We start from the raw sequence: 22,770 nt of genomic DNA, 5'->3' as shown, positions 1-22,770 counted from the left end.
TTGTCTGCTTGAGCAGCTGTCTGGCCCGGCGTTTCCCGTCTCTATCTGGAATCGTCTCGGTCATTTCCCGCTTCCGCTCTATCTTGCTTGTCGGCCTTGCTTCGCTTCCGAGGTTGGTTCACATTCCATCCCCTAATTTGCGTTGGACCGGAACTTGGGAGAGCGGCAGACGAGCCAGTTTCTTTATGATCATAGGGAATAGTCTTAAGCTCCGGTTTGTTTGACCATGCTCGATGTGCGGGCACTGGAGCAGGCTGTAGCTTACGATATTTACCGGATCCAGCATCTGAAGACCCCGAAGGTGTAGAACGATGGCGGTGCATCGAACTGTGCATGCCCTGTGGTGTTCCGGGGGGGCTCTGAGCCATAGGGCCGGACATTGGCTGGGGATTGCCAAAAGTCGGTGACAAGATCTGCGAGGCATAGCCGGGGCCAGATGGTCCCATGTAGGACTGCGGCTGCTGAGGATTAGGCAGAATTCTTTCTGTTCCAAGTGGCTGCATAGGAGCGAGAGGAGGCTCCTGGGCTGGATAACCATGATGGTAAGATCGAGATGGAGCAGGGTTATAGTAGTTACCCATGCCGTGTACACTTGGCCTTATCATGGGGTCGCGCATCATATCATCTTGAACAGGCTGAGCGCGGCCTCGAGGTGGCCTGAGTGGCGGAAGAGGCTCAGCGTTTGCATTATGAGAGAAAGGCATCCTTGGTGGAGGCTGTGGCACATAATGCTGCGATGGCGGTGGAGGAGGAGCCTGAGCAACGGGAGGAGGCGGAGGAGCCTGCTGGGGCCAGTAGACAAGAGGATATCCTCCGCTGGGGCCCGGGGGAGGACCAGGAGGGGCTTGTGTAGGAGCTGGGCCGGGTCCAGGAGCTTCAGGTCCATAGTTTGACATGCGGCTGCTTCCATACGCCGGTTCAATGGGACGGCCAGAACCCATATGAATATCTCTTGGTTCCGGCATATAGCCACCATAAGAGTAATAGCCTTGATGAGGTTCCTGAACTGGAGGACCCGGAGGTGGAGGGGGCGGATGAGGATATTGCTGCTTATACTCATTGGCTCTTGAGGGTGGTGCGTGGATCATAGGCTGCTCAGCAGGTGGTGCCTGATAGACGATGGGCTCTGGTCCCTGAGGGGGAACAGGCGCGTGAGGCTGACCAACAGGTTGCATTGGTGGAAGCTCTTGCCCATGCTGGGGATTTCGAATGTATCCCCCAATAGGCTCCATAGAGCCATGCTGTCCGCTAATGGGAGCATGTCCTAAAGGTGCGATGGGTGCCATATCATCGCGCTGCGCTCTTGTGTCGGGTCCGAATTCGGCTACGAGCATCAAAGGAGCAGGTGTCTTGAGTGCATGGCCCTCAGGCTCCTGTAAACGTGTCTCAACGTTGCACAACTCAGCCAAGAAATTGAGGGAGAGACTGTGAGTGTCAGGGGCCGGCGCCTGCTCAGGTTTGGAATCCGTGAAGACATCTCTAATGGCGTCATATCTTGCAGGCTTGGGCGCGGGCTTGGGCGCCGGGGGGACGGCTCGTGTAATCTCTTCGGCCTCAACAAATGCAGTCGCGTAAGTGAGGACGGAAAGAGCGGCGAGGCCACCTTGGGTTGGCTCGGCTGTCTCCTCCTCCGAAACAACCGGCTGCTCATCAGTCGTAGATGAAGCCTCTTCGATCTCAGGCTTAGATTCAAGTTCCAATGCAGCTGTGCCCAAGGATCGATCGCGAAGCTCCTCATCAGTAGGCATATACTCTGAGATGGCAACATCTTCCAAGGGGATGCCGTTGATTTTGCAGAAACGGCGCATAGTGGCACTCATCTTCACTCGCACAGGCGCATCAACCACACGACGGTTGTTAACCGTCCTCTGGTATGAGCGCGAAGCGTGAGAGATGCGTCCAGAAGGTTCGGCAATATAGACTACCGGCTTTCCGGGCATGACAAACGGAGTACTAGGCCCTTGTTCGTTGGTGCTGGTAGGCAAGAAGATGCCATACTTTGGGTGAACGCCATGTTTTTTGACGAGAGCCAGATCAAAATCAGATTCCCGGGTATTGGAATAGTCGTAACCGTTGCACCAGTAGTCGAAGTGCATGCCATTGCTGTTGGGCGTGTCGAGGTATTTACCTCGCTTGGCGCGGGTGTGGCCCTTGGTAGAGTCGTTGGAACTATCACGGAAGCCAATGTCCCATTCATCAAATGAGAAGAGACGTGGAGCGAGAAGACGGCTAGAAAGCCCCTTATCTTTCATGGACGGCCTCTGGTTATACGTGCGGCAGCCATGTTCATCGGGTTCGCCAATATTCTTGGGTAGAGGAGGACTCTTTTCACGAGCCGACAGTCTACCGTTGAACTTGACAACAGCAGAGGAGGTAGCGCCGTTGGGCATACTGACAGGCTCGGGAGACGCAGGGGCTGACTCCTCTTCTGCTGGAGCACCCTCGATGTGGGCTTCAATTTCGGTTGCGAGAAGACCCTTGGCAGGAGCAATTGGAGCAGCCTGCAGAAGCTGGCTATCAAAGTTGCTGCGAGTTGACTTCTTTGGTGTCGGTTGGCCTTCTGGCTGATCTTGGGCGCGGCGTTTGTTACTACCTCGGCCACGGCCTCTGCCTCCTCGGGAGCCGGAAGAGCTCGCGGCAGCCGCAGTGGCAGCAGCAGCCTCAGCATCGCGGGCCCTTTGCCACATGTCAGTGCCCTCAACTCGTGAGGGATAGGGGACCAAGTGGCCATCTTTGTAGCATTCATAGATGCCGAAGTCATCGTCAAGAGATTTGTCAGTGATGACTTTATACTCATATTGGTCATCACGGACCTAAAGGGAAGTCGTGTTAGTGAAAAGGTTCTCGCTGGTATGATTGATAAATGGCAAGTGGAATTGAATCCACAAGAAGAAAGCCGGCAACAGGCTGTAAAATGTGACCGGACTTCAGGAAAGCTAGCTTGACTATGACTTATGCAAAGAAAAAAAGAAAAAGACAAAAGACAAAAGAAAAGAAGATAATAGCCGTGTACTTACATCAACTGGAAGATCTTTTGAAATCAGTGTAGAAAGGATACGAAGACGGTTAGCTTGACTGTCGTCAAATCGTTCTGTAACGTCCTCAAGGCCATTCTGAGGGAGAAAATAGAGTCAGCTTCGAGATACCCTCGGAGAAGGGAAGAATGAAGAAGAGAAGAAAAGAAGGCAATATATCCTTTGAAAGATACACCAGAACAGTGCTGCTATCCAGGGATGGATGCTCGGTAAGCAGGGATAAACAAAAACAAGCATACCTCAAATTCCTGTTTTAGAACATATTGCTCAGCACTATAAGTGCCTTCAGCGAGGCTCAGATTGGCCTCGAGCTGGCGGTTGAAAAGATCTAGCTTCTTAGCCAGCCTCTGATTCAGCTCCAGCACGACAGGCCAGTGCTCGGGTGCAAATCGATGGCCGTCTGATTTCTGCAGCAGCTCCTCGATGCTCCGGTCAGCAAGCTCCTGCAGAGCGGGCTTGAGGGCATGAGCCACAGCTTGGTAGGTGGCCTTGAGATCTCTCTGGCGCTCATAGGCGGCCTGGACGCGAGAGTCTGTGAAGCTCTTGGCTCGGCCTCTGCGGGTGCCTCCACGGCCGGCCTTGTTGAAATTTGCTTTGGATACGCCTGAAGTAGAAGAAGCACCGCCTCGACCGCCACCTCGGCCTCGGCCAGCACGGCCACCGCGCCCACCTCTGCCGCGCCCACGAGTGGCCGGCTCCCGAGCGGGCGATTCATTCTCAGTAGCCATGATGAGGGATGAGCCCAATCATGTACGGGCCTGCGACTGAGAACGAGAGGATGGAGGAGCTGGGGCGATGTGATGTGGTGGTGTTGGGTGTGTGTTAGATGAAGAGAAAGAGGCGTAAAAATGGTTAAGTGTGTGAGAACCGGGGTCAGACCAGCCAACCAAGTTCGTCAGTAAGCCAGAAGAGCACGCGCGCCGCGCCGTGCTGAATAAAAAAGAACAGCTGGACGCCGAAAAGAAGAGAGGCTCGGATTCAGCGGCAGCAGCCCATCCAGTGCAAGCAGAAACGAAGATGTGACGGGAGCAGCAGCCGGGCCTGGAAAAAGACTTGCTGGCGCGGTGTTGATGGGTTTGGAGAGCAGTGTTTGAAAGAAAAAAGGGTCTGCGTGGTACTAGAGGTGATGTGCATGGACGGTACGAGTACGTACACAGGAAAGCACTAAGGCCGGGGAGTACCTTTTTTACCTTTTGGGGGGTGAAAGGAACCTTAATGCTTAGAGAGGCGTCTACTGCAATAGGCCGGACGGGCAAAAAAAGGCTGGGCAGCGCAAGGATTTGCGGCCTGCTTGGCTGACAGCTGGCCGTGCAGCACCACAATGGGCAGGATGCAGGGACAATAGCGACGACAGCAGCAGTCGTGCAGCCGCAGCCGGGCAATAAGTGAAGTGGTCGTGAAAGGGTTTTTGACGGGGTGAAGCGTGCGAGAAAACGCGGCAGCGCTGGCTGCGAGAGACGAAAAAGGTGCGGCCAGTCCCTTTTCTGGGCCCCCCTCAGCCTTGGCCCCGGCCCAACCGCCAGCACAGTGACTTTTGCAGCGCAAGGCTAACGTGGGCGCCCCGTCACTGCGAGGTACCGGCGACTTTGCACCCCAGCGCACCGCAGCCACTGCAGGCCGCTGCTTTCAGCGAGTGGCGCCCCGTGATTGGCGGCCGGGCTCTCAGGAACGTCGCGCTAAGCCGGTTTTGTGCACAATGGCCTTATTCCCGCGCCTCTGGTTGGTGCGGACGAGGTGAATCTCCGGTTGCCGCGCTGGAGCGGACTGCTGGGGGGCGCTCTGGCTGGCAGCAGGTACCGGTGACTTGCAGGGACCCGGGGCGAGACGGGTCGAGCAAACGAAAACTCCTGTTCACCGCACAGCGGAGAGGTGCAGCTGCGAGACTTGAGCATGCGCTCACTTTACGAAACAGCCACCAAGGCGAGCGCGGGAGCAGAGGCTGTGCTGCCCGGCAACAGGGAAAGCTTGGGCTGCTCTTCTGTGCGAGATGGCGCTTTTCCTACTCGAATCAGAGCAAGCAAGCGTGGCCGTGTGTTAGTTATGGCTGCTTTAAGTTTTATCGTCCGTGTTGTCGCCGAGTTTCATCAATCAGGTACCTAGTTTTCTAGTACATGTAGCTTGTAGCACGACATCTCTGCGCTGTTCAGCTCTTCACTACAACATCTCTCTGCCGGTACAATACAGAGCATGTACCTCGCTCTGCGACTTAATGCAACTGTGGGGGGCCCGAGATGCCGTCGCTTTGCTGGTTGCCATCATCGTCCTCCACCGCGCGTCATCCTCGTGAACTGCGCTGCCACGTTGGGCATGACATGCAAAGCCCGATTTCACCTCAGCAGTGATTCACCACACAGTGCTCTTGGGGTGGGCCGCTTGCATTCCGTGATGCTCCGCGGAAGAAAGAGGCTAAAGCTGTGTGAGAGTGATTTGCCGAACAAATGTCACGTTGAACTGATTTTCTGCCACGCACCCCTTGGTATTGGAGCGCAATGGCGCCTGGTAATTGGCCAAGGCACCGGGCGGCTCCAAGCAGAAGCATGATACAGAGCTACGAGACGTATTGACTGCGTGTTTGAATAGCTTTCACACGCTGATTTCTACCTATTGCCCTCTCAAGCCGAGCTGCTGATGTGTCTAAATGGCGGCGTTTGCAAGCCAATTTCTCTGCGGCACAATAGCGGCAAACAGACCCGCTCCACTTATATCCCCGATTGCCTTTTTGGGCCTTTGGCTCCTGTGACGGCAACAGGCTACGTACCTTGCTAGCGAGAAACCTCCTGCTACGTGGTGCTATGTATTTGGGGAGCCTTACCGAGCAGCTGAATGATTGGTGTCAACGTGTTGGATCCCTGCTTATGAGAAGCTGCTCCTTGCATTCCCTCGTGAGAGATAACACACAACGAACCATTTGAGAACAATTTGAATTATATTATTTTGCATCCGCATGCTGAAGCGAACCGAGGTATTAGAAAAACAAAGATTAAAAAAAAGTTTAAAAGTCAAAAAAGGCAAACCAAGAAAAGCCAAGCCGCTGCACAAGATCTCAGTCCCAGATTCTGTCATCTGCAGCAGCCGCTGTAGCGCTGCGGGTTCTGCTCCGCAAAAAAGAAAAAACAGAAGCCTGAGGGAAAACCGGACAGAATCGCGTTAAACAGGGTCAGGCCTTACAGATTTTAGCGCGGCTCTCTGGGCACGGCACCTAAAAATTGCGCTTTTGGGCCTCAACCGCTGTAGCCTTATCGCTGATTGGGCGCGTCGTCGCAATCCGCTGCCGCCATCCCGCCAGTAGTTGCACGTGAGATCTTCCCTTTGGAGCTGGTGCTGCTGGAGCTTTGGCGCGTGTACCGTGCCGGACCTACCAGACGCAGCTGGTTGGTCCCTTGGTTTTTTTTTTCCCTTTCCATTTTAATTTTTTTTTTTTTTTTTAGTACACGCCCCAAGAACATTCCGCCTCAAAACAACATTTTTCTTCTACTGTTTGCTGCTGCCGCCATTGGATTGATTACTCTCTTTACTCAAGTATATTTCATCCTACTTCTCCAAAAACAAGACTCCATCTTCAATGGCCAAAAGACGAAAGCTGCAGCACCCAAAAGCGCCGCAGCGGCCTGCTGCCCGGCCGCAGCAAAAAGACCACGGCCCGTCAAAGAAGAAGCCCCTCCAACCCGCAAAGAAGCAACAACACCGCCAGCAGCAGCACGACGAGCCCGTGATCCCCTTCAGCCCCAACGACCGCATCCTGCTGGTGGGCGAGGCTGATCTGAGCTTTGCCGCCTCCATCATCCAGCACCACCGCTGCACAAACGTCACCGCAACCGTCCTCGAAAAGGACCACGCCGAGCTGGTCGAAAAGTACCCCGCCGTGGATACCAACATTGCCGTGGTCAACCGCCGCCCGGACGCCGATGCTCCTCCCACGAGCCCCAGCCACGGCGCCGAGTCTGCCGCCGGCAAGGACGGTCAATCGGACGTAGACGAGGCCGCCGAGGACAGCTCTGCAAACTACGATTCTGAAGACGACTCACAGGCAGAGAAGCCGAGGCCCGTTGCCGTCAACAACAAGCTCGTCTACAACGTCGACGCCACAAAGTTCCCGTCCTCCATCGCCCGCACCCCCCACGACCGCATCATCTTCAACTTCCCCCACGTCGGCGGCAAATCCACAGACGTTAACCGCCAAGTCCGCTACAACCAAGAGCTCCTCGTCTCCTTCTTCCAGCGCGCCCTCGCCTCGCCCGCCGCGCCCCTCGCCCGCGGCGGCTCCATCATCGTCACCCTCTTCGAGAGTGAGCCCTACACCCTCTGGAACATCCGCGACCTCGGCCGCCACGCGGGGCTCCAGCTCGAGCGCAGCTTTCGCTTCCAGGCGGCGGCTTATCCGGGCTACCACCACGCGAGGACGTTTGGCGTCGTGAGGAACAAGAAGGGAGAGGAGAGCTCGGGCTGGAAGGGCGAAGATCGACCGGCCAGGAGCTATGTGTTTATGAGGAAGGAGGAGATGCAAGATCAGACGAATAAGAAGAAGAGGAAGCGAGGCGGTGACGATTCTTCGAGCGACGAGGATGACGACTAACTAACTAATGCCAAGAAGGCCCCCCCGTCTTGGCACTGTATATATTTGATGGGCTATAACACATGCATACGTACATATGTACAATTTCAAGTGGAGACTTTTTAGACGATATCCATGGCAACCTGGGCAATGGCGTTTTATATCGGGATATATTCTGGAAATACTAGCTAAAAAGTGTTTTATTATTTCCAGAATTGCAAAAGAAGAAAAGGCCCAAACCGGTCTATTCGTATAATAATAATACTATACAAGACATCAAGACATATTCCACACCCAAACTCCATACCCATGATTCGCGCCTAACGTGCATTTCACCTCCTTCTTACACAAGCTCGCTTATCACATGCTGGCCACAATTCGCAGCAGCAACGCCGCTCCCCCAAAAAACCCCCCCCCACTAGAAGCAAAGTACCCTCGCACAACCTTCAAACGCCACCTTGAGCCAATTATGTATGGCATATGCAGAAACACCATATTCCAAATTTTACGCAGAGTCAAGAAGAAAATCCCCCCGAAATAGTGAGCAAATTGTTCTTTTGTTTTTTTTTTTTCTTATATGGCGACGACGCCTTCGAGTCTGTTTAAAAAAAAAAAAGAAGAAGAAGAAAAAGAAAGATGATAAAGGTAAAGAAAATCCATTAATAAGATTCCTCTTTTCCTCAAATTTCCCAAAATTCCAACCCCAAAAAACTCCAATATCATCTCATATTTTCCTCCAAAAATGGCAAAGAAATGACAAACATCCCCTTTTTGGCTGCTCCCTAATGGTGTAAAAAAAAGGGAGATAATGTCAAAAAAATAAAATGAGATAGAAAGGCGGAACAGCGGATCAAAAAGCGGCATGTTCCACCTTCACCCGCTCCCCACTACCAGGGGGAGTATATGAAGGATTAAAAAACGAATAAAAAATGGGGGGAGCAAAATCCTCATGGAGAAGAGGCAGGATAAAAAAATAAAATAAAAGAAGAGCAAAATAAAAAGAAGAAGAAAAGCCATAGGTATAATACAATGCAGATTTCTATCGTGACCCCTGAAACTCCCCATTAAAGGAAATAATAATAATAATAAGCAAATGGTTTGTGCATTAATGTGTAATATGTGCAATCCAGGATAGCTTGAATTATGCTGATACCTCATATGAAGTTAGTGGCCAAAAGAAAATTAATGGCTTAACAGTTCTTTTTGTAGGGCGTTGCCATGTTCGTCCATAGACGTCTGTTGTCCGGCTGGGTCATCTGAGTTTGGCCGGGCCACGGCCTTCTTCCGGGCTTGCTCTTCTTCATCAAGCCTCTGTGCCTCCTCATTCTCTCGTACCAAGGCCTCTTCTTGCTCAAGCAAAGCCTGCGCCTCCTCTGTGCGGGCTGCACCAGGGTTCTCTGGAGGAGGCGGCGGCGGCGGCGGGGGAGTAGCCCCATCTGGGTCATCCTCTTTCAATCTCTTCATCTCAGGTCCATCTAGTGGCGAGTCTACAGAGGCCACAGCAACCTCAGCATCTCGCTTCCGTTTACGGTCAGCAGCGCCGTCAGGCGACTCTTCTTCCATATCACTAAGAACAATATCCTCTGCAGTAGCTTCTCTCTCTTGAGAAGAGTCTGGGCTTTCACCAGGCTTGTCTGCTCCAGAGGCCGGCTTGCCATTAGTAGCCTGCTCGCCGCCCGCGCTCTTCTTGGCGGTCTCAGACGTCCTCTTTCTATGGTGTGCTTCATACTTGGCAACTGCACGGTCCAAAAAGTCCTTGACGTATTTTTTGATGTTTCGCTCTTGCTTTTCGGTGAGAGGCGCAGCAGGGTCACTAACGCGGTTATTCTTGTAATCAGATGCAACCAGCTTCTTTGCAACATCCTTTCCAAGCCTCTTCAGTTCTTCCTTGGGAAGCTTATGCCGAAATTTGTCTAATACGTGCTTCACAGGAGGATATACCTATACACCACATTGTCAGCCTCGGCTCCGGCAGCGAGAAAACGTACGAAATCAGAGTTATAGTAAGGGAGGGACCAGGATAATGGAACGACGTACTGTGTGTTCGTAGAGTTTCATTTGCTTCTCGATCGGCAGAGCCCGCCACTTTTCCTTCCTGGGCTCCTTTGGAGAGGCTTCGGCTGGTGCCGGAGTCTGTGAAGCAGGCTGCTTGGGTGTGCCCTCTTTGGTTACCTTGTCAATAATGCTTTGAATGAGAAGCTGCTCTTGGATGGCCTTGGATGGGGCTTTTGGTGTCTGCTCCGCAGCCGGCTGCGTTGGCCGCTCCCAAGTTGACTTGCCCTGCTTGTTATAGAAATACGTGTTACCATTCGCATCCTTGGCGGCAAACCACCCTACAGGCAGGGCATTGTGAAACGGTCTACGTTGACGATGGCCATTGTTGAAATATGAGTTATTCCTTTGTGGCACATTGCTTCGCGGTCCCTTGGGAGCGTCAATGGGTCGCGGAGAGGCGGTCTTGGGGGTCGACTGAGAGCCCGCTGCCGCCGCTGCCTCCTCTTCCCGAGCCTGCCCTCTTCGCTCTTCGAAGATGTTTTGTGTCGGTGCGTTGGGATCAACCTTGCGCCGTCGTATTCGATAGGCGACCTCGAGTTTACTCCATTCTTCCAGCAGTTTCTTGGACTGGGAGGAGACATCTTCATGCTCGGACTGAGATAGGGTCTGGATTGTCGCCTCAATATTGGAGTCTTGGATCTTGTTCCTTGTTAATCGTGGGAATTTGTCCAAGATGGCCAAAATCTGTAAGACCACGTTGCGATCGTCGATGAATGTGTTGAGAGTTGTTTTGAGGATTTGGTATGCGTGCATGCGCATCACGGAGTGAATGACGCGCTCTTCGTCACAGCGTTGTATTCGCTCCAGCAGCTTAACCGCAATCCACTTCTCCTTGCACTGCATCAACGTAGCCATGACCTTGCGAGCATCGTCATCATCCAAGCTTCGGGGCTGTATGCTGTTGACATACTCCTCGTCATCCTCATCGGGACGCTTCTTCCGGGGCTTCTTGGGTACCTGGGTATCCCAGCCGTCGGTAGCATCGATACCCAGAGCCTCGACGGTGGCAGTAGGTAGTTTGGTGGCGCGCTCCGTCTGCGTTTTCCCTCCAATGAAGCCAACGCAGTTCGTTTCTCCGCAATAACAGGGCTGAGGCTCCGCGCCGTAGCGATCGACATTGTAATTGAATACAAGCTCTTCGCCCGCCTGGATCTTACGCAGAGCAAAAATTCCCATGCGAAGCTTGTCGCCGACGACCCATTTGTCAACAAAACAGTTGGGATTGCACGAATGATTGCAAAATCGGCCTAGGTTTCCCTTTTTCGTGGCGTCTACGAATTCGTTTTTGTTGAGCGACATGAAATAGAAGTGCTTGATGCCCTCCTCGTCATACTGAAGCATCCGCCGCCGAAATGTGGGTTCATTGATGACCTCTCCAATATACTCGTAGATGAAATCATTTGGCTCGAGCATCGCATTGGTGCGAAGGCCAAAGCCCTTCTTCTCGGTCTTGATTACCGTCACGTCTGCATACTGCTTGCGCTGAAAGCGCCGATTCTGGCAACCGCCGCCACAGTTTCCTGCATTAGCGCTACACTCCATCTTGGTCGCACGGTTGATGCAGTCCGACTCCTCGCCACAAGCAAAATTTTCGCCATCCCCTGCTCGCCGTCAGCAAAATAATGCAAGAAAGAAGATTCCCTATGGCCTAGAAGGCCACGGGTGAAAGGAAATGGGGATTCGGGCTGGGAGAAAGGGGAGGAGGGGAGGAGGGGGGCAGAAGGAGCCCGACATACGCCATTCTTCTCTGCAGTCGCAGTCCAGGGAGTCGTTGTCGGTCGAGCCCAAATTCCTCGATCCATAGAGACAGTCGGGGATAACCTGGAAAGTTGTGCATGATTCCTCGGTTACGCTTGGGAGGTGGGAGTATAGCGGGACCTCGCGAGCGGGCGGCTTCTGTGACGACTTGCGCGACAACCGCGCAGGCCTGGTGGTTGAGCTGGGGGTGCCGACGCTTTCGCTCTGCGATTTCGTGCCGTCCATGGAGCTTGGCGAGGGGGTTTCGCTATTCCGAAGCTTTGGGGTTGAGGTAGAGCCTCTCGCGGCAGATTCCAAGTGCGCGCCATTCTCGACGGCATCCTCGAGCTTCACCTTCTCCATTCTGCTCGTTGTGTTCTCTTCATCCTCCATTTGACAGCCTAGTCTGCAGTGTGGAAGCGAGGAGGCGAGGGATGCAGCGTTGCTCTTCTGCCAAGGCAAGAAAAATAGCCTGATTCAAGGGTGAAAGGTTGCTGAGAAGGGCGTCGCGGTGGCAGCTGTCTCTCTTTTTTTTTTTTTTTCCTCGTTTCCCTTAGAAGATACGCGCAGGGCAGGGAACCGCGTGCGGAAAGCGAATTAGGAGAGATTGGGCAGAAACGCGAGGGTGGCGGAGAAGCGAATGCATTAAAGGACCGGCTGCTTCAAGATTCGCATCGGCAGTCGAGGGCTAGCAGGCTGGAATGAAAACAAAGCAGAAGCTTTTCGAAGTCGGGTTCGCACCTCTCGCCTCAAGCCAGAGAGGCGTTCTCACTAAGCTGGCCGTCCAGACCCTAGCAGTCGGAGTTAGAGGTACCGGTAGCGGTGCCAGCGGATTTTCTTAGGCCCGGCGCGCCGAATTTACAACAACCAGGGGGACTCAGCTGCCGCCTTTTTTGGTGGTCAGTTGGGTCGGCATGAAGAAGGTGCATGTATCTTCTTCTTATCCATTGACTCGTTCTGGATGCAGACACCGAGACATTTGTAGTAGGACGTGCATGTAGCTTATTTCACCATCACGAGCAATGGTGAGTTAAGTAGACGAAGGAGAGCCGGGAGCGAGGGATAAGAGCAGAGAGACTAAAAGACTGATGCATTTCTTGCTTGATGAATGTGTAAGTAGCCGCTCAGCTATAAGATTACGGATATTAGGTATACGTAGCACAGTTGCAATAATCATGGTGCTTATATCGAGACGCAGATCCCCCAGATAAAATGCACCGTGTAGGCTCTAATTTGAACTCAGCATGCTGCAAGGCAAATTCTAGAAAAGGCTCGCTCAGCTGCAAAACAGATTGAGCCAAGCTGTGACATACAGTGCATGGACCAATGGCAGCATCTCGGGCTCAGACGTTTGGCGCCAGCCGTGAAAGCCGTTTAGCGCCCTCGCAAGGGGGGGAACCAAGATGAGTTGGCAAGGTTGGATGTCGTCAGAAGCACAGCACCAGCACAGCGCACAGCTATCCCCAAGCGAAGAAGTTGCAGTATTAGCCTTGCTTGTGGCAGTAGTCGGCGAGACTGGGCCTCAGCCTTACTGCTCAACCACCGAGAGTGAAGTACAATCGGTCTGATTCACTTACACCAGACAGACTCTGTCTGCTTCCAGCCCGCATGCCTTTTGGTCAGATTCCGCTGTGTTCGTGCCACCTGCGCGGGATGCAATTAATTCAGTCAATAGTCCGTCTTGCACATGTCAAGGCTAATTGATCGTGAACTACCATCCAGGAGTCTATGATAGCACCATCGCAAAGTCGCATCTTGACCGCCACTTCAAAGGGTGCTTACCCAGAAGTAGCAACACCGGAGTTGCCGTCTCTCAGAGAGGAACCTAACAGACTTGGAAGCGCATGGGAAAATATTCCTTAGCGTTCCGGCTGATATGCAAGTTGGGAAAGGGCAGAGAAAAAAGAATTCAGCACGAAGCTGGCCGGCAAACGAAAGCGGCTTGCTGCCAGCGAATTACATGTAGAGATTCAACCCCAGGTTTGGCTATGCAAGCGTTTGTTGCTGCGGCCACGTGGCGACGTAACAGAAAGACAGGCATTGAAAGCGGTACGACCATGTTGAAAACGAAAAGATGCGATTGGGAGATCGACACGATTCGTCAACCAAGGGGAGTCCATTCCGGGAAAATGGAAAAAGGAAGCAGTCTTCCAAGGCCAGGTAGGGAAGCATCATTGTTCAAGTGTCTACCGCCTTTACGCAGAGAATTTTTTTTATGATGTGTTGTACATGAGTGGGTCTTGTGGGTGCCAGCTCATTATGCATGAGGTATTGGCCGCAATAAGGAACCGGTTCATGTTGAAATAGCAAGCCTATATAAGAGGCAGGCTCCGATGATTTAGCCCAAGTGGTCTTGTGTCGTCGAACGAGCGGTGGCAGAAAAGAAAGCGAAGCAATCGCCTGAGGCGAGGTCGCGATGCTTCGCTTCGCTTCATGGTTCGTCTGAATCGCGGCTAACGGGACGGGGGCCGCCGCCGCCCAGAATATCTCTTTTTCTATTTGTGCAGCCAGCCATACTCGCCAGTCACTTGTGACGAACCTTGTGTGGATTGCGCTGCGGCAGAAGCATCTGACAAGAGCGCAGAGCGCGGCATGATTGGTGCGCCGCCGCCCAGTGGTCTTGTGGCCATCCAATCTGCTCTTCAGCAAATGCAGAACCAGTGGGCCAATGGGCGAATAGCAGTCAGCTCGATGCCGCGGTGCATCACGCGCGCAACAGACGTCGTTTTTACTAACTCAAACCCTCTTTCCGGAGCCTTGCTTTGCAGCATGTACTATCGTGCAAGCACAAGATTCATGGAGCGAATGGCCACCGCGATGCATATCTGGTGCGATGCGGCCACTTGAGCGGCCACCCCCACCTTTGCTCAGCAATCAGGATGGGTCAGACAGGCAGAAGACGAGGGCGGCCCCAAGCAGAGCAGGACGACGGATGACACGAGAGCCAAGACGCAACAATGAGAGAGGGAAAAAGCGAGCTTGCCGCTTCTGGTACTGAGGGACGGAAATCAAAGCAAGACAGTCAGGCGGCCGATGGCCGGCGTGGGATTGGCCGATTGAGCGCAACCAGGTCCGCCGCGATGCAGCTGCACGTCAGGTATGGCCACACCCATTCGACGATGATGCTTGACGGCGTCTGGAGCGTCGGCTGTGTGTCGCATCGCCTAGGCGTGGTAGCGCGCAGCAAATCGGATGGCGCCGTGGCCTCGTCCAGCACCCGAGCCCTGCTGGGATCCATCTACGGTACCAGCAGGACCTCCAAGGGCCTCCTCGGTAGTTGGCGGTACTGGCCAAGGTGGTTCGCGCACAGCTATATTAATTCCCTGGTGATCTGAGGGCTGCGACGCCGGCTGGTGGAGGGGAGGGGAGGCAAGCAGCAGCGTGCAGTATGAGAGAAGATGGGTGGCGGAGGGATCAAATGGGATGAGGTCGAGCCTTCTGCCTCAGACTGCACGGGTTGGCAGAGCCAGGGCGAGGGAGAGATCCAGAGCCACGACTTTCACCGAAGTTGCCATGCCCTGGCACGACGGGCCATACAAAGGCCGGCCTTGGACGACATATCTGCGAGAGGACCCGCCGAACCGCCTGCGTGTGGACGACGAATGAAACCTTGGTCATGCTGCCGACCAGGCAGTGACTTGCGAGGTACCACTGCCGGGATGAGATGGTTGGCGATGTCGATGGTGTTGGGGCATGGCGATCGCGAGATGCGGTGCGAGTGCGGCTGCGGCTATGGGTCGCGTCGTGTCGTCGTCGTGTTGCTGATGTTGCCGCCGCGGTGTTGACGCTGCGGGCGTTGGTGGTGTTTTGTTGCCAGGCCCGTTTGGAGATACACAGCGAGCTGGACAACTCCACGGCCCTCTGCAAAGTACCTGCCCGCGGCTGTTTTCCTCTCCCACGACGCAAGTACCTCCAGCCAGCGCGCTATCGCACCGTGGCCTCCCTGTCGTTCTGGTACCCGTGCCACCGCAAGGCCCGCTCCGGCTAAACAGGCGCCCGTCCGCATGGCTAAGGCGCATCCATGTTCTTAGTACATGAGGTTGGCACGGCCGTCTCACTAGACGGAGCGTTCCATCGACGAGAAAGTCGAAAAAGGCCCTGTCTTGAGTGCCGAGAGGCGAGGAAAACAAGGCGTTGTCTGTTTTCGCCGTCTTTTCTTTTGCGGCCGTATATACACATGCAAATGCAGGCATGTGCAAGCATGGACGGGCATCGGCCACTACTCCATGCTCGACACAGCTGTGCAGGCGCCGCTCTGTACGGAATAGCATCAGCTACCCTTTAGTCCTTGTCTGGGGCCCTCCCACTCCACCTCCCAGGATCAACCCCCCTCCCTCTCCGTCTATGCGAGACAACGGTACGCCCAAAGTAAGCCTTTCAGGCCTGGGAGACGGTCCGGAAGCAGCAACGGGCGACGCGGCTCCCCATCCATCTAACGATATGCTGCAGCTCCCCGGCAGACCTGACAGACCTCAGCAGGGCATGCTGGTCGCAGAATTGCCTTCTCTGGACTCAACTGGACCAGCCAGACACGCCACTCCCAGCGCCAGGTTGCGGACGGCCCTCCATACATTAGCGTGCGGCGGCCTCTGGATCGCTCTGTCAAATCGCCACTGCAGGGTGCCGTCATACCTAAATATCATGTGCGCAGGTTGTACCAGTGAGTAGCTCTGGTTCTGGATGGGAAACAAGGCCGTTGCTGCGAGTACGAAGTACATCCAGAATACTCCATACTCCATTTCTGGTCGATACTACCAAGACAGACCAGGGGGGTGGTCTGGCGGGCAATAATTTTTTTTTTTTTTCTTTCTTTTGAATCCAGATCCAGCGGGCAACGATCACTCAGTCTTGGTAAAGCGTCTAGAGGCCGGAACAGACATACGTGCATCCATCCCTTGCTCGCACGTCTTGGTGCTAGCAGACCGTCCGTGGAGACCTGGTAGCTGCTGCCGACTTGCGGGCTATACAGAGCGCGGCGCAGCACGGCGTGTTGGATGCTGTCGATAACAAACTGCCTCGCGGGCTCTCTTGGCCACTCACAACGGCTCCGCAGCTGCTCAGCTCTGTCAACCGCACCGCTGCTGCGAACAGGCCCGCCAACTGACTAGTGGCCGAGGATACACGGCGAGAGACGACGACCGAGAGAGAGAATATACTGCGGGATACTCGTATCCAGATCCAGATAGGCCTGCCTGTGCCTTGCCATCGGCATTCCCCAGTGGTGGCTTCCCCCAGCCCACCGTGGCAACCTTCTGCTCTGCTCTGCTCTGAGAAGAGAGGAAAAGAGTCCTACGATCTCCAAGGCTCCGGATTTCTTTGTAATTCCCGTCCTCGTCTCTTTTTCAACCCCCCTCCTCCGCCTTCTCTTCCCTCCTCCGTCTCTTCCTCCTCCAGCATCTCTCCTTCTTGCGCTTTTGTGTTCCTCTTACGACCGCAACGGCTCCAGCTCGCATCGGGTCATAAATCGCAAAATTTCAACGCCGGGGTTTCGACTGGGCATCTGCCTCCAAGTAAGGACGGGCCAGCCCTTATTTATCCATCCCGGCAATCTGCACCGTTCTGGTCGTTCTTTGCATCTGCTCGCTTCGGTGCCTGCAACAAGCGTGCTACTGCATGTCGCGGATCGACGCTGCACAAGCGGCGCCTCTCCATTCTGCTTGTTTGTTTCTCGTCGAGACCCGTAAGAGCCCGCTCGTATTAGCCACGAGGCCCGTGGGAAAAGCCGCGCGCCTGCCGGCCGGTGTCGTGCATTCTTGGTATTCACGATAGTGGGCTCAAGACCACATCGAAGGAGGATCCAGTCCCTCCACCACTGGTGCCGGGGAGCAACGCCCGCCTGCAGGGCGTGCCATTTTGGACGGAACTTGTTTCTCGACTAGTCTCTGGCCTGCTTTTTCCATTATTACTGGCTCTGCAGCATCTGCCTGCCTGAGAGGGGTCTTGTGGAGGAGTGGCTGCACAACCACCACCATCAAGTTATCTCGACCAGAGCCGTACTACGACACTCCCTCGCTCTCTACCTCGCAGCGCTGCGGTTTTTGATAACTCCCCCATCCGGGCTGCTTCGCGGGCCCATATCTTTGGTCTTCATCTACTTTTGAATCTCTGGTCGGTAGTTTCAACTCCTCTTCTATTTGCGGCGTCAATGTTTGTGCGAGGGCTGGCACCACGTTCTATTCTCCTTTGCTCTTTGTTTCTTTGACATTCACCACACGCTTTTTTCGACAACCCCTCCTCTCAGAAACCATGGCTGCTTCTTTCAGCTTGGACGAAAAGGTATGCTTGGGAAATTCCTATTTCTATCATACAGTTGCAAGAGCCAAAGTTTATTTTACTAATGAACTTTTACCTAGCGATTTGTTCTCGCAGAGATGATCAAATGCAGCTCAGTTGATGTCGACATGTTGATACGATTTGTCGAGTCAAATGTGTCCGACCCCAACTGGATGATTATGCAAATCCCGCCAGGTACGGTGAATCCAATGATGCTGCATTTCTACTTCGATATTTTTTTTTTGTTTTGTTACGGTGCATTCATTTTCTAACTTGACATTCAGGTCGCAATCTGGAACAGTGCATGCAAGTCGCGAATCGGTCGCCGACAGCCCCAAACCATAGATCCGCAATGTCTCAAAACGACCATCTGGCCAACAGCGGTATGAATCATTCAAGACAGTTTGCGCCGAGAACAAGTCCTGGTGGCCAAACTCCTGGGGTTATGCCAATGTCGCCCGTCAATATGGCTCCGTGGCCACCAGCGGATGGTGCTGAGGACAGACGTGCACCGCCCTACGAAGCTCCAAATGCCCCTGCTCCTAGAAAGAGAGGACGTCCTTCACGAGTAGACAGAAACACAGCTGTGCCTCCTCGTCTTGCCAACATCGCCCCCAGACCTCCTCAGTCCGTTCCGGGCTCTAACACACCTCGGCCTATTCTCCCGGCTATTCAGCGCCAAGCTGATACTCGAAGCTCTCAGCCGCCACCTCCAGCGCAGGTCCCACTAATGCTCGACTCTCCACCGAGTAAGAAAAAAAGAAAGACGAGCGCAGGTGCAGTTTTGGTTTCCACCCCGCCTCCTCCTCCTTCTGTTACCACACCTCCTGCGTCGGTGGATCACGAGAAACGACCAGTAAGTAGCCAAAAATAGCAAACGCCTGTATGCCGGTCTAATTCACAGCGGTAGCGAGAGTCGAGCGAGGCAAATTCCACAAATGGACGTGAGAATATACGTGAGATGGGACAAATACAGTCTCCTCGCCCAATGCCGCTTGAACCGGAGCCACGACATCATCCCTCCCTCATGCCCGTAGCCTCCGCGGCACCATCTCAAATCAAAGCTTAAATAACAGCACTAGCCACAGTTTGGCACTTCTTTCAGGATTTCTGTCAAAAACCCCAAAAGGCTAGGTTAAGGGAACGCTATTGTGTGTGTTTACTTCTACACTTCATGTTTCTTTCTTAGTAGTGTCACTACATTATACCCTTCCAATTTCACCCATTATCCCATTTCATGTATTTGCTACGTTTCTTTACATTTCCCCTTTTCCTCGCTTTCCTTTTCCCTTTTCTGTTTGTCTTTCCTTTACGTTTTGTGTGGAGGTGATTTGGAGCATATTGGCGTTTTGTTACTACATGACCTGCGGGGTCGGCCTTTTGATATTTGGAAACATGTATGTGCATGGATTGAATGAAAGTCAAGAATCTAGGTTTGAGAAACGAAACGAGCTAGGTAATCATGAATGACATGGTCTCGAAGCGGGGTGGCACCATCTTCCCGCTTCTTTCACTTCTCCCATTTTCTTCACCTCTTCCGCCTTTATTTTCTTTTTGCATCGCACGGGTAGATAGATTGAGGTGCTGTTGAACGGCATTTCATCCATACTTTTCATAGGTAGCCAACATTTGTGTGCCATATGGCGTTCAACGATTTGAGTCGTTGTTTTGGCATCTGGTATAAAGGGATCCAAGGGCTGTACGATTAGTACCAGTAGGTAGGCATTTTGCTTAGATAGCACTGTTTATTTATAGATGCGTTTTCCGGGGCAAAGAAAGTAGCATTTGGCTCACAGTGGAGTGCTATACTTGATACCCAGATTCACCATCTCCAGAACTTGGTATACCCCTAGCAATATTTATAACTGTGTGTATATATATATGCGGGTGTACGGTACGAAAGCATTCATTATGTGGTAACGAATAGGTTTCAAGCCTCTTCTCAGGGATGACGAAATATCCCCGCGCTATGATTGCACGGAAAACAAAACAGGCCATGGGTGTCTTTCCATATGACGTGGGGTTTCATTGGTGCTGCAACACAAACAAGGGGGTCAAGTTTGCGATTCGTTGTAGTACTGCCTTTATTAGGAACTAGGTAGGTACCTATGCGCCGAGCACAAATTAACGCCAAATGTAGGTAGTTGGATTGGATTCTAAAAATAGGCAGCGTTAATATATCTGATACTGATGTCGATATTGCAAGCAGGGGACCAATAAACTGGGTTGGCATATTGAAGTAAGTAGTAGTGTCTAGTAGTAGCGGTATTAATACCATGGCGGCCTGATCTGTGCTATATTACATCTATTACATACATAAATAGTAAATAGCTACTAGCAATGCTCTGTGCAATGAGAAGCATGAGTGTAGTGTTGCTGTATTCTCAGCCATGATTGTTCTGGGATAGTTCAATTTTCATTCTCGCAAGTACTTACACGTTGAGTTTACATGATAAGAGTTCCCCCATCTTGAGATAAATGGCAAACCTCTGTTTGAAATGGGAATATAGGTAAATATATATGACAAAAGAATATAGGTAAATATAACCAACTGCTGCACATCTTTTCAGTGTGCCTTTTCTTTGGAACCATGTAGGAAATAATACGGATGAACGCCATATATGTTTGTTTTTATTCACGTTATTTATTTATTTTTACATCTTCGTTTTTTATTTATTTAAAGCAAGTCGCTAAGATATCTCATATTCTTCATTATTTTTTTTTTAACTATTCCTTTCGTTCGTTCTTTATTGCATTTACTTTTTTTTTTTCCAGCTGTTCCTTACAAAGCCTTAACAATCTTCTCCAGGGCATCAACCAAGATATCCGCGTGGTGCTCCTGGAAGGTCAGCATGGGACGCAGACGCACGGCGCTGGCGCCACTGCCGCCAATGTTGATGCCAAACTCCTTGGCCTTGGCAAGGAACTGGTCGCGCTTGGGGTTGTCGAAGGCGATAAAGGTGCCCTGGCCCTTGCCGCGGAGGTCCTTGAAGTGCTCGGGGTACTTCTTCTGCAGGCCCTCGAGCTTGGAGTAGAGGTAGTCGCCAATCTTGGCGGTGTGGTTGACGAGGTCGAGGCGCTCAATCTCGCCAATGATGGCGCGGAAGAGCAGGGCGCGGACGGGGTCGCCCATCCAGGTGTTGAACTGGCGGTAGGGCTTGTTGGGCCGCAGGGCCGGGTTGCCGTAGTAGAAACCGGCGGCCTGGGCCTTCTTGGAGAAGGTGACAATGTCCGGGGGGTCCTGCAGGTTCCAGTGGTCGTGGGCCCAGAACTTGCCGGTGGCGCCGACGCCCGTCTGGACTTCGTCGACGATGAGGAGCACGTTGTGCTTCTTGGTCAGCTCGCGCAGGCCGCGGAAGAAGTTGGGCGAGGCGTGGTTGTCGCCGCCCTCGCTCTGGATGGGCTCGACGATGACGGCCGCGGGGGGGATGTGCCACGTCTTGATCAGGTGCTCGACCTCGTCGAGGCTGGCCTGCTCGATCTTGGCGTTCTCCTCGGCGTGCTGGTCGAGAGGGTACTTGAGCTTGGGGAAGGTCGCCTGCGGCCAGTCGAAGGCGGGGATGTCGACCTTGTGGATCGGCTTGGAGCGCGTGGTGGACAGAGTGCCGAACAGGCGGCCGTGGAAGGCCGTCTTGAAGGACAGGATGGAGAGCGAGGAAGAGCCGGGCGACTGGTTGTTCATGGCCGAGTCGAGCTCCTCCTGGGTAAACTCGACATCCGGGCCGCCACGCTCGAGCTGTCGTCGGTAGATGAAGGCGGCCTTGAAGGCAGTCTCGTTGGCGTCAGAGCCCGCCATGGCGGTGAAGACATTGTTGAGGCCCTTGGGCGCGACCTTGAGGATGCCGGTCTTGAGGATCTCGGCGTAGTCGTGGGAGGGGAAGTTGCCCAGAGCCGGGCGGTTGATGATGGCGTTGACCATCTCGGGAGTGGATGCGGCCTTGGCCAGCGCGGGGTTGTTGTAGCCAACGGGGATGGAGGCAATCTGGGCGTAGCTATATAGATCCAATCCCAATGACATCGAATTAGCACCCAAGAACCACGCAAACCACGCTGCTGCTCGTCAACTAGTGCACTTACACGTCGAGGAGGTAGTTGCCATCGGGGTCGGCAATGTAGTTGCCAATGCTCTTGGTGAAGTCGGTCATCATGTTGATGCTGCGAGTATCAAAGACCTCGCTCAGCTCGGCAATCCTCTTTGCACTCTGGGGCCCAGGGATGCTGGACTTGAGCACAGGAGCCTCGGGCTCGCCCTGGATGAAGGCCTTGGTGGACGCCATTCTGATGGAGGCGTTGGAGAAGCAGCGGGCAGAGTTGAGGGAGGAGGCGTGGAGGGAGCGGATGGCAGGGCGCAATGCCTGGGCGGCACGGAGGGCAGGCATCTTGACGGCCGTCTTTATATGCTCTGCCGGGGGACCGTTTGTGAGTTTCTGTTATGTATCGCGGCTGCGTAGCGTCGGCTTGAAGCGCAGCTGGCCTTGCTCCTTTTCTCTCTTCTATTACCTAATTGGGGGCCAATTGGAGATGCTTGACGCGCTTCCCCTCACCGGCTGTCACACGAGAAGGCAAAGAGACGAGAAAAAAAGAGGGAATAGCAGTGTCGTCAACAGGCTCGCTGTCCAGCTGCGTGGTGCGTGCGACCCGGTGCTTTATATCAACGGATGGCGGCGGCTTATCTGCGGGGCGCGCAATGCGGGGGAAGCATTGCTAACACGAGGCAGCTCTGGGGGCGCTAGAGCACCATGACGGGCCCTGATGGCGCTGCGGCGTCCACTGAAGGCCGCTGCTGTCGCTGCTGCTGCTGCTGCTGGACCGGTCCCGAGCCGGAATCGGGGGAGCCGGTCCTGGAGCCGGTGCGCCCTTTGGTGGCTGGGGCGGATCTGCCCTGTTTACGTTATTGGATCAATGAAGCTTTTCTTCGACGCAATTGCACGACGAGATGGCCCAGTCGGGCAGGGGACCTAATCTCATCGTGCTGTCGCCCTCGGTTAATTGTTCCTGCGCCGTCGTGGCTTGCCTCAAACGCGTTCCTGTGATCATCTAGAAGCAGCGGATTCAGACGCTCTTATACACTAGAAGACACTAATTCATCAAGAAGCAGATACGACTACTAGGTACCTA

The 22,770-nt window shown here is 53.5% G+C and overlaps 6 protein-coding genes across 6 annotated transcripts; 3 read left to right on the top strand and 3 right to left on the bottom strand.

Annotated features, from left to right (window-relative positions):
* Nucleotides 1-41: 41 nt before the first annotated feature.
* Nucleotides 42-3,763, bottom strand: TrAFT101_010019 (uncharacterized protein; the record flags this gene model as incomplete). Its single annotated transcript, XM_024900028.2, has 3 exons — nt 42-2,813; nt 3,018-3,113; nt 3,275-3,763. 3 exons carry the CDS (start codon nt 3,761-3,763, stop codon nt 42-44), a joined length of 3,357 nt encoding a protein of 1,118 aa, XP_024761046.2.
* A 2,698-nt stretch (nt 3,764-6,461) lies between these two features.
* On the top strand, nt 6,462-7,880 carry TrAFT101_010018 (uncharacterized protein). The gene has a single exon (XM_024908040.2). The coding sequence runs from the start codon at nt 6,598-6,600 to the stop codon at nt 7,606-7,608; it is 1,011 nt and encodes a 336-aa protein (XP_024761047.1). The 5' UTR covers nt 6,462-6,597; the 3' UTR covers nt 7,609-7,880.
* An 889-nt stretch (nt 7,881-8,769) lies between these two features.
* Nucleotides 8,770-11,772, bottom strand: SET2 (histone methyltransferase set2; the record flags this gene model as incomplete). Its single annotated transcript, XM_024900079.1, has 3 exons — nt 8,770-9,528; nt 9,625-11,243; nt 11,379-11,772. 3 exons carry the CDS (start codon nt 11,770-11,772, stop codon nt 8,770-8,772), a joined length of 2,772 nt encoding a protein of 923 aa, XP_024761048.1.
* A 2,564-nt stretch (nt 11,773-14,336) lies between these two features.
* TrAFT101_010016 (uncharacterized protein) lies at nt 14,337-14,714 on the top strand (the record flags this gene model as incomplete). The annotated part of the gene is made up of 1 exon (XM_066128817.1): nt 14,337-14,714. One exon carries the CDS (start codon nt 14,337-14,339, stop codon nt 14,712-14,714), a length of 378 nt encoding a protein of 125 aa, XP_065984942.1.
* Nucleotides 14,715-17,625: 2,911 nt separating this feature from the next.
* Nucleotides 17,626-18,721, top strand: TrAFT101_010015 (uncharacterized protein; the record flags this gene model as incomplete). The annotated part of the gene is made up of 4 exons (XM_024909743.1): nt 17,626-17,655; nt 17,733-17,847; nt 17,937-18,508; nt 18,563-18,721. The coding sequence occupies 4 exons, from the start codon at nt 17,626-17,628 to the stop codon at nt 18,719-18,721; spliced, it is 876 nt and encodes a 291-aa protein (XP_024761050.1).
* A 1,543-nt stretch (nt 18,722-20,264) lies between these two features.
* Nucleotides 20,265-22,337, bottom strand: TrAFT101_010014 (uncharacterized protein). Its single transcript, XM_024900096.2, has 2 exons — nt 21,730-22,337; nt 20,265-21,644 (listed from the first exon to the last, which is right to left on the bottom strand). The coding sequence occupies exons 1-2, from the start codon at nt 22,029-22,031 to the stop codon at nt 20,435-20,437; spliced, it is 1,512 nt and encodes a 503-aa protein (XP_024761051.2). The 5' UTR covers nt 22,032-22,337; the 3' UTR covers nt 20,265-20,434.
* Between the last annotated feature and the right edge of the window lie 433 nt (nt 22,338-22,770).

This window comes from Trichoderma asperellum, chromosome 6, assembly GCF_020647865.1.
Source record: "Trichoderma asperellum chromosome 6, complete sequence".
NCBI lineage: Eukaryota > Fungi > Ascomycota > Sordariomycetes > Hypocreales > Hypocreaceae > Trichoderma > Trichoderma asperellum.
Note: the sequence above shows the minus strand (reverse complement) of the source record. Positions and strands in the feature narration are given on the sequence as shown.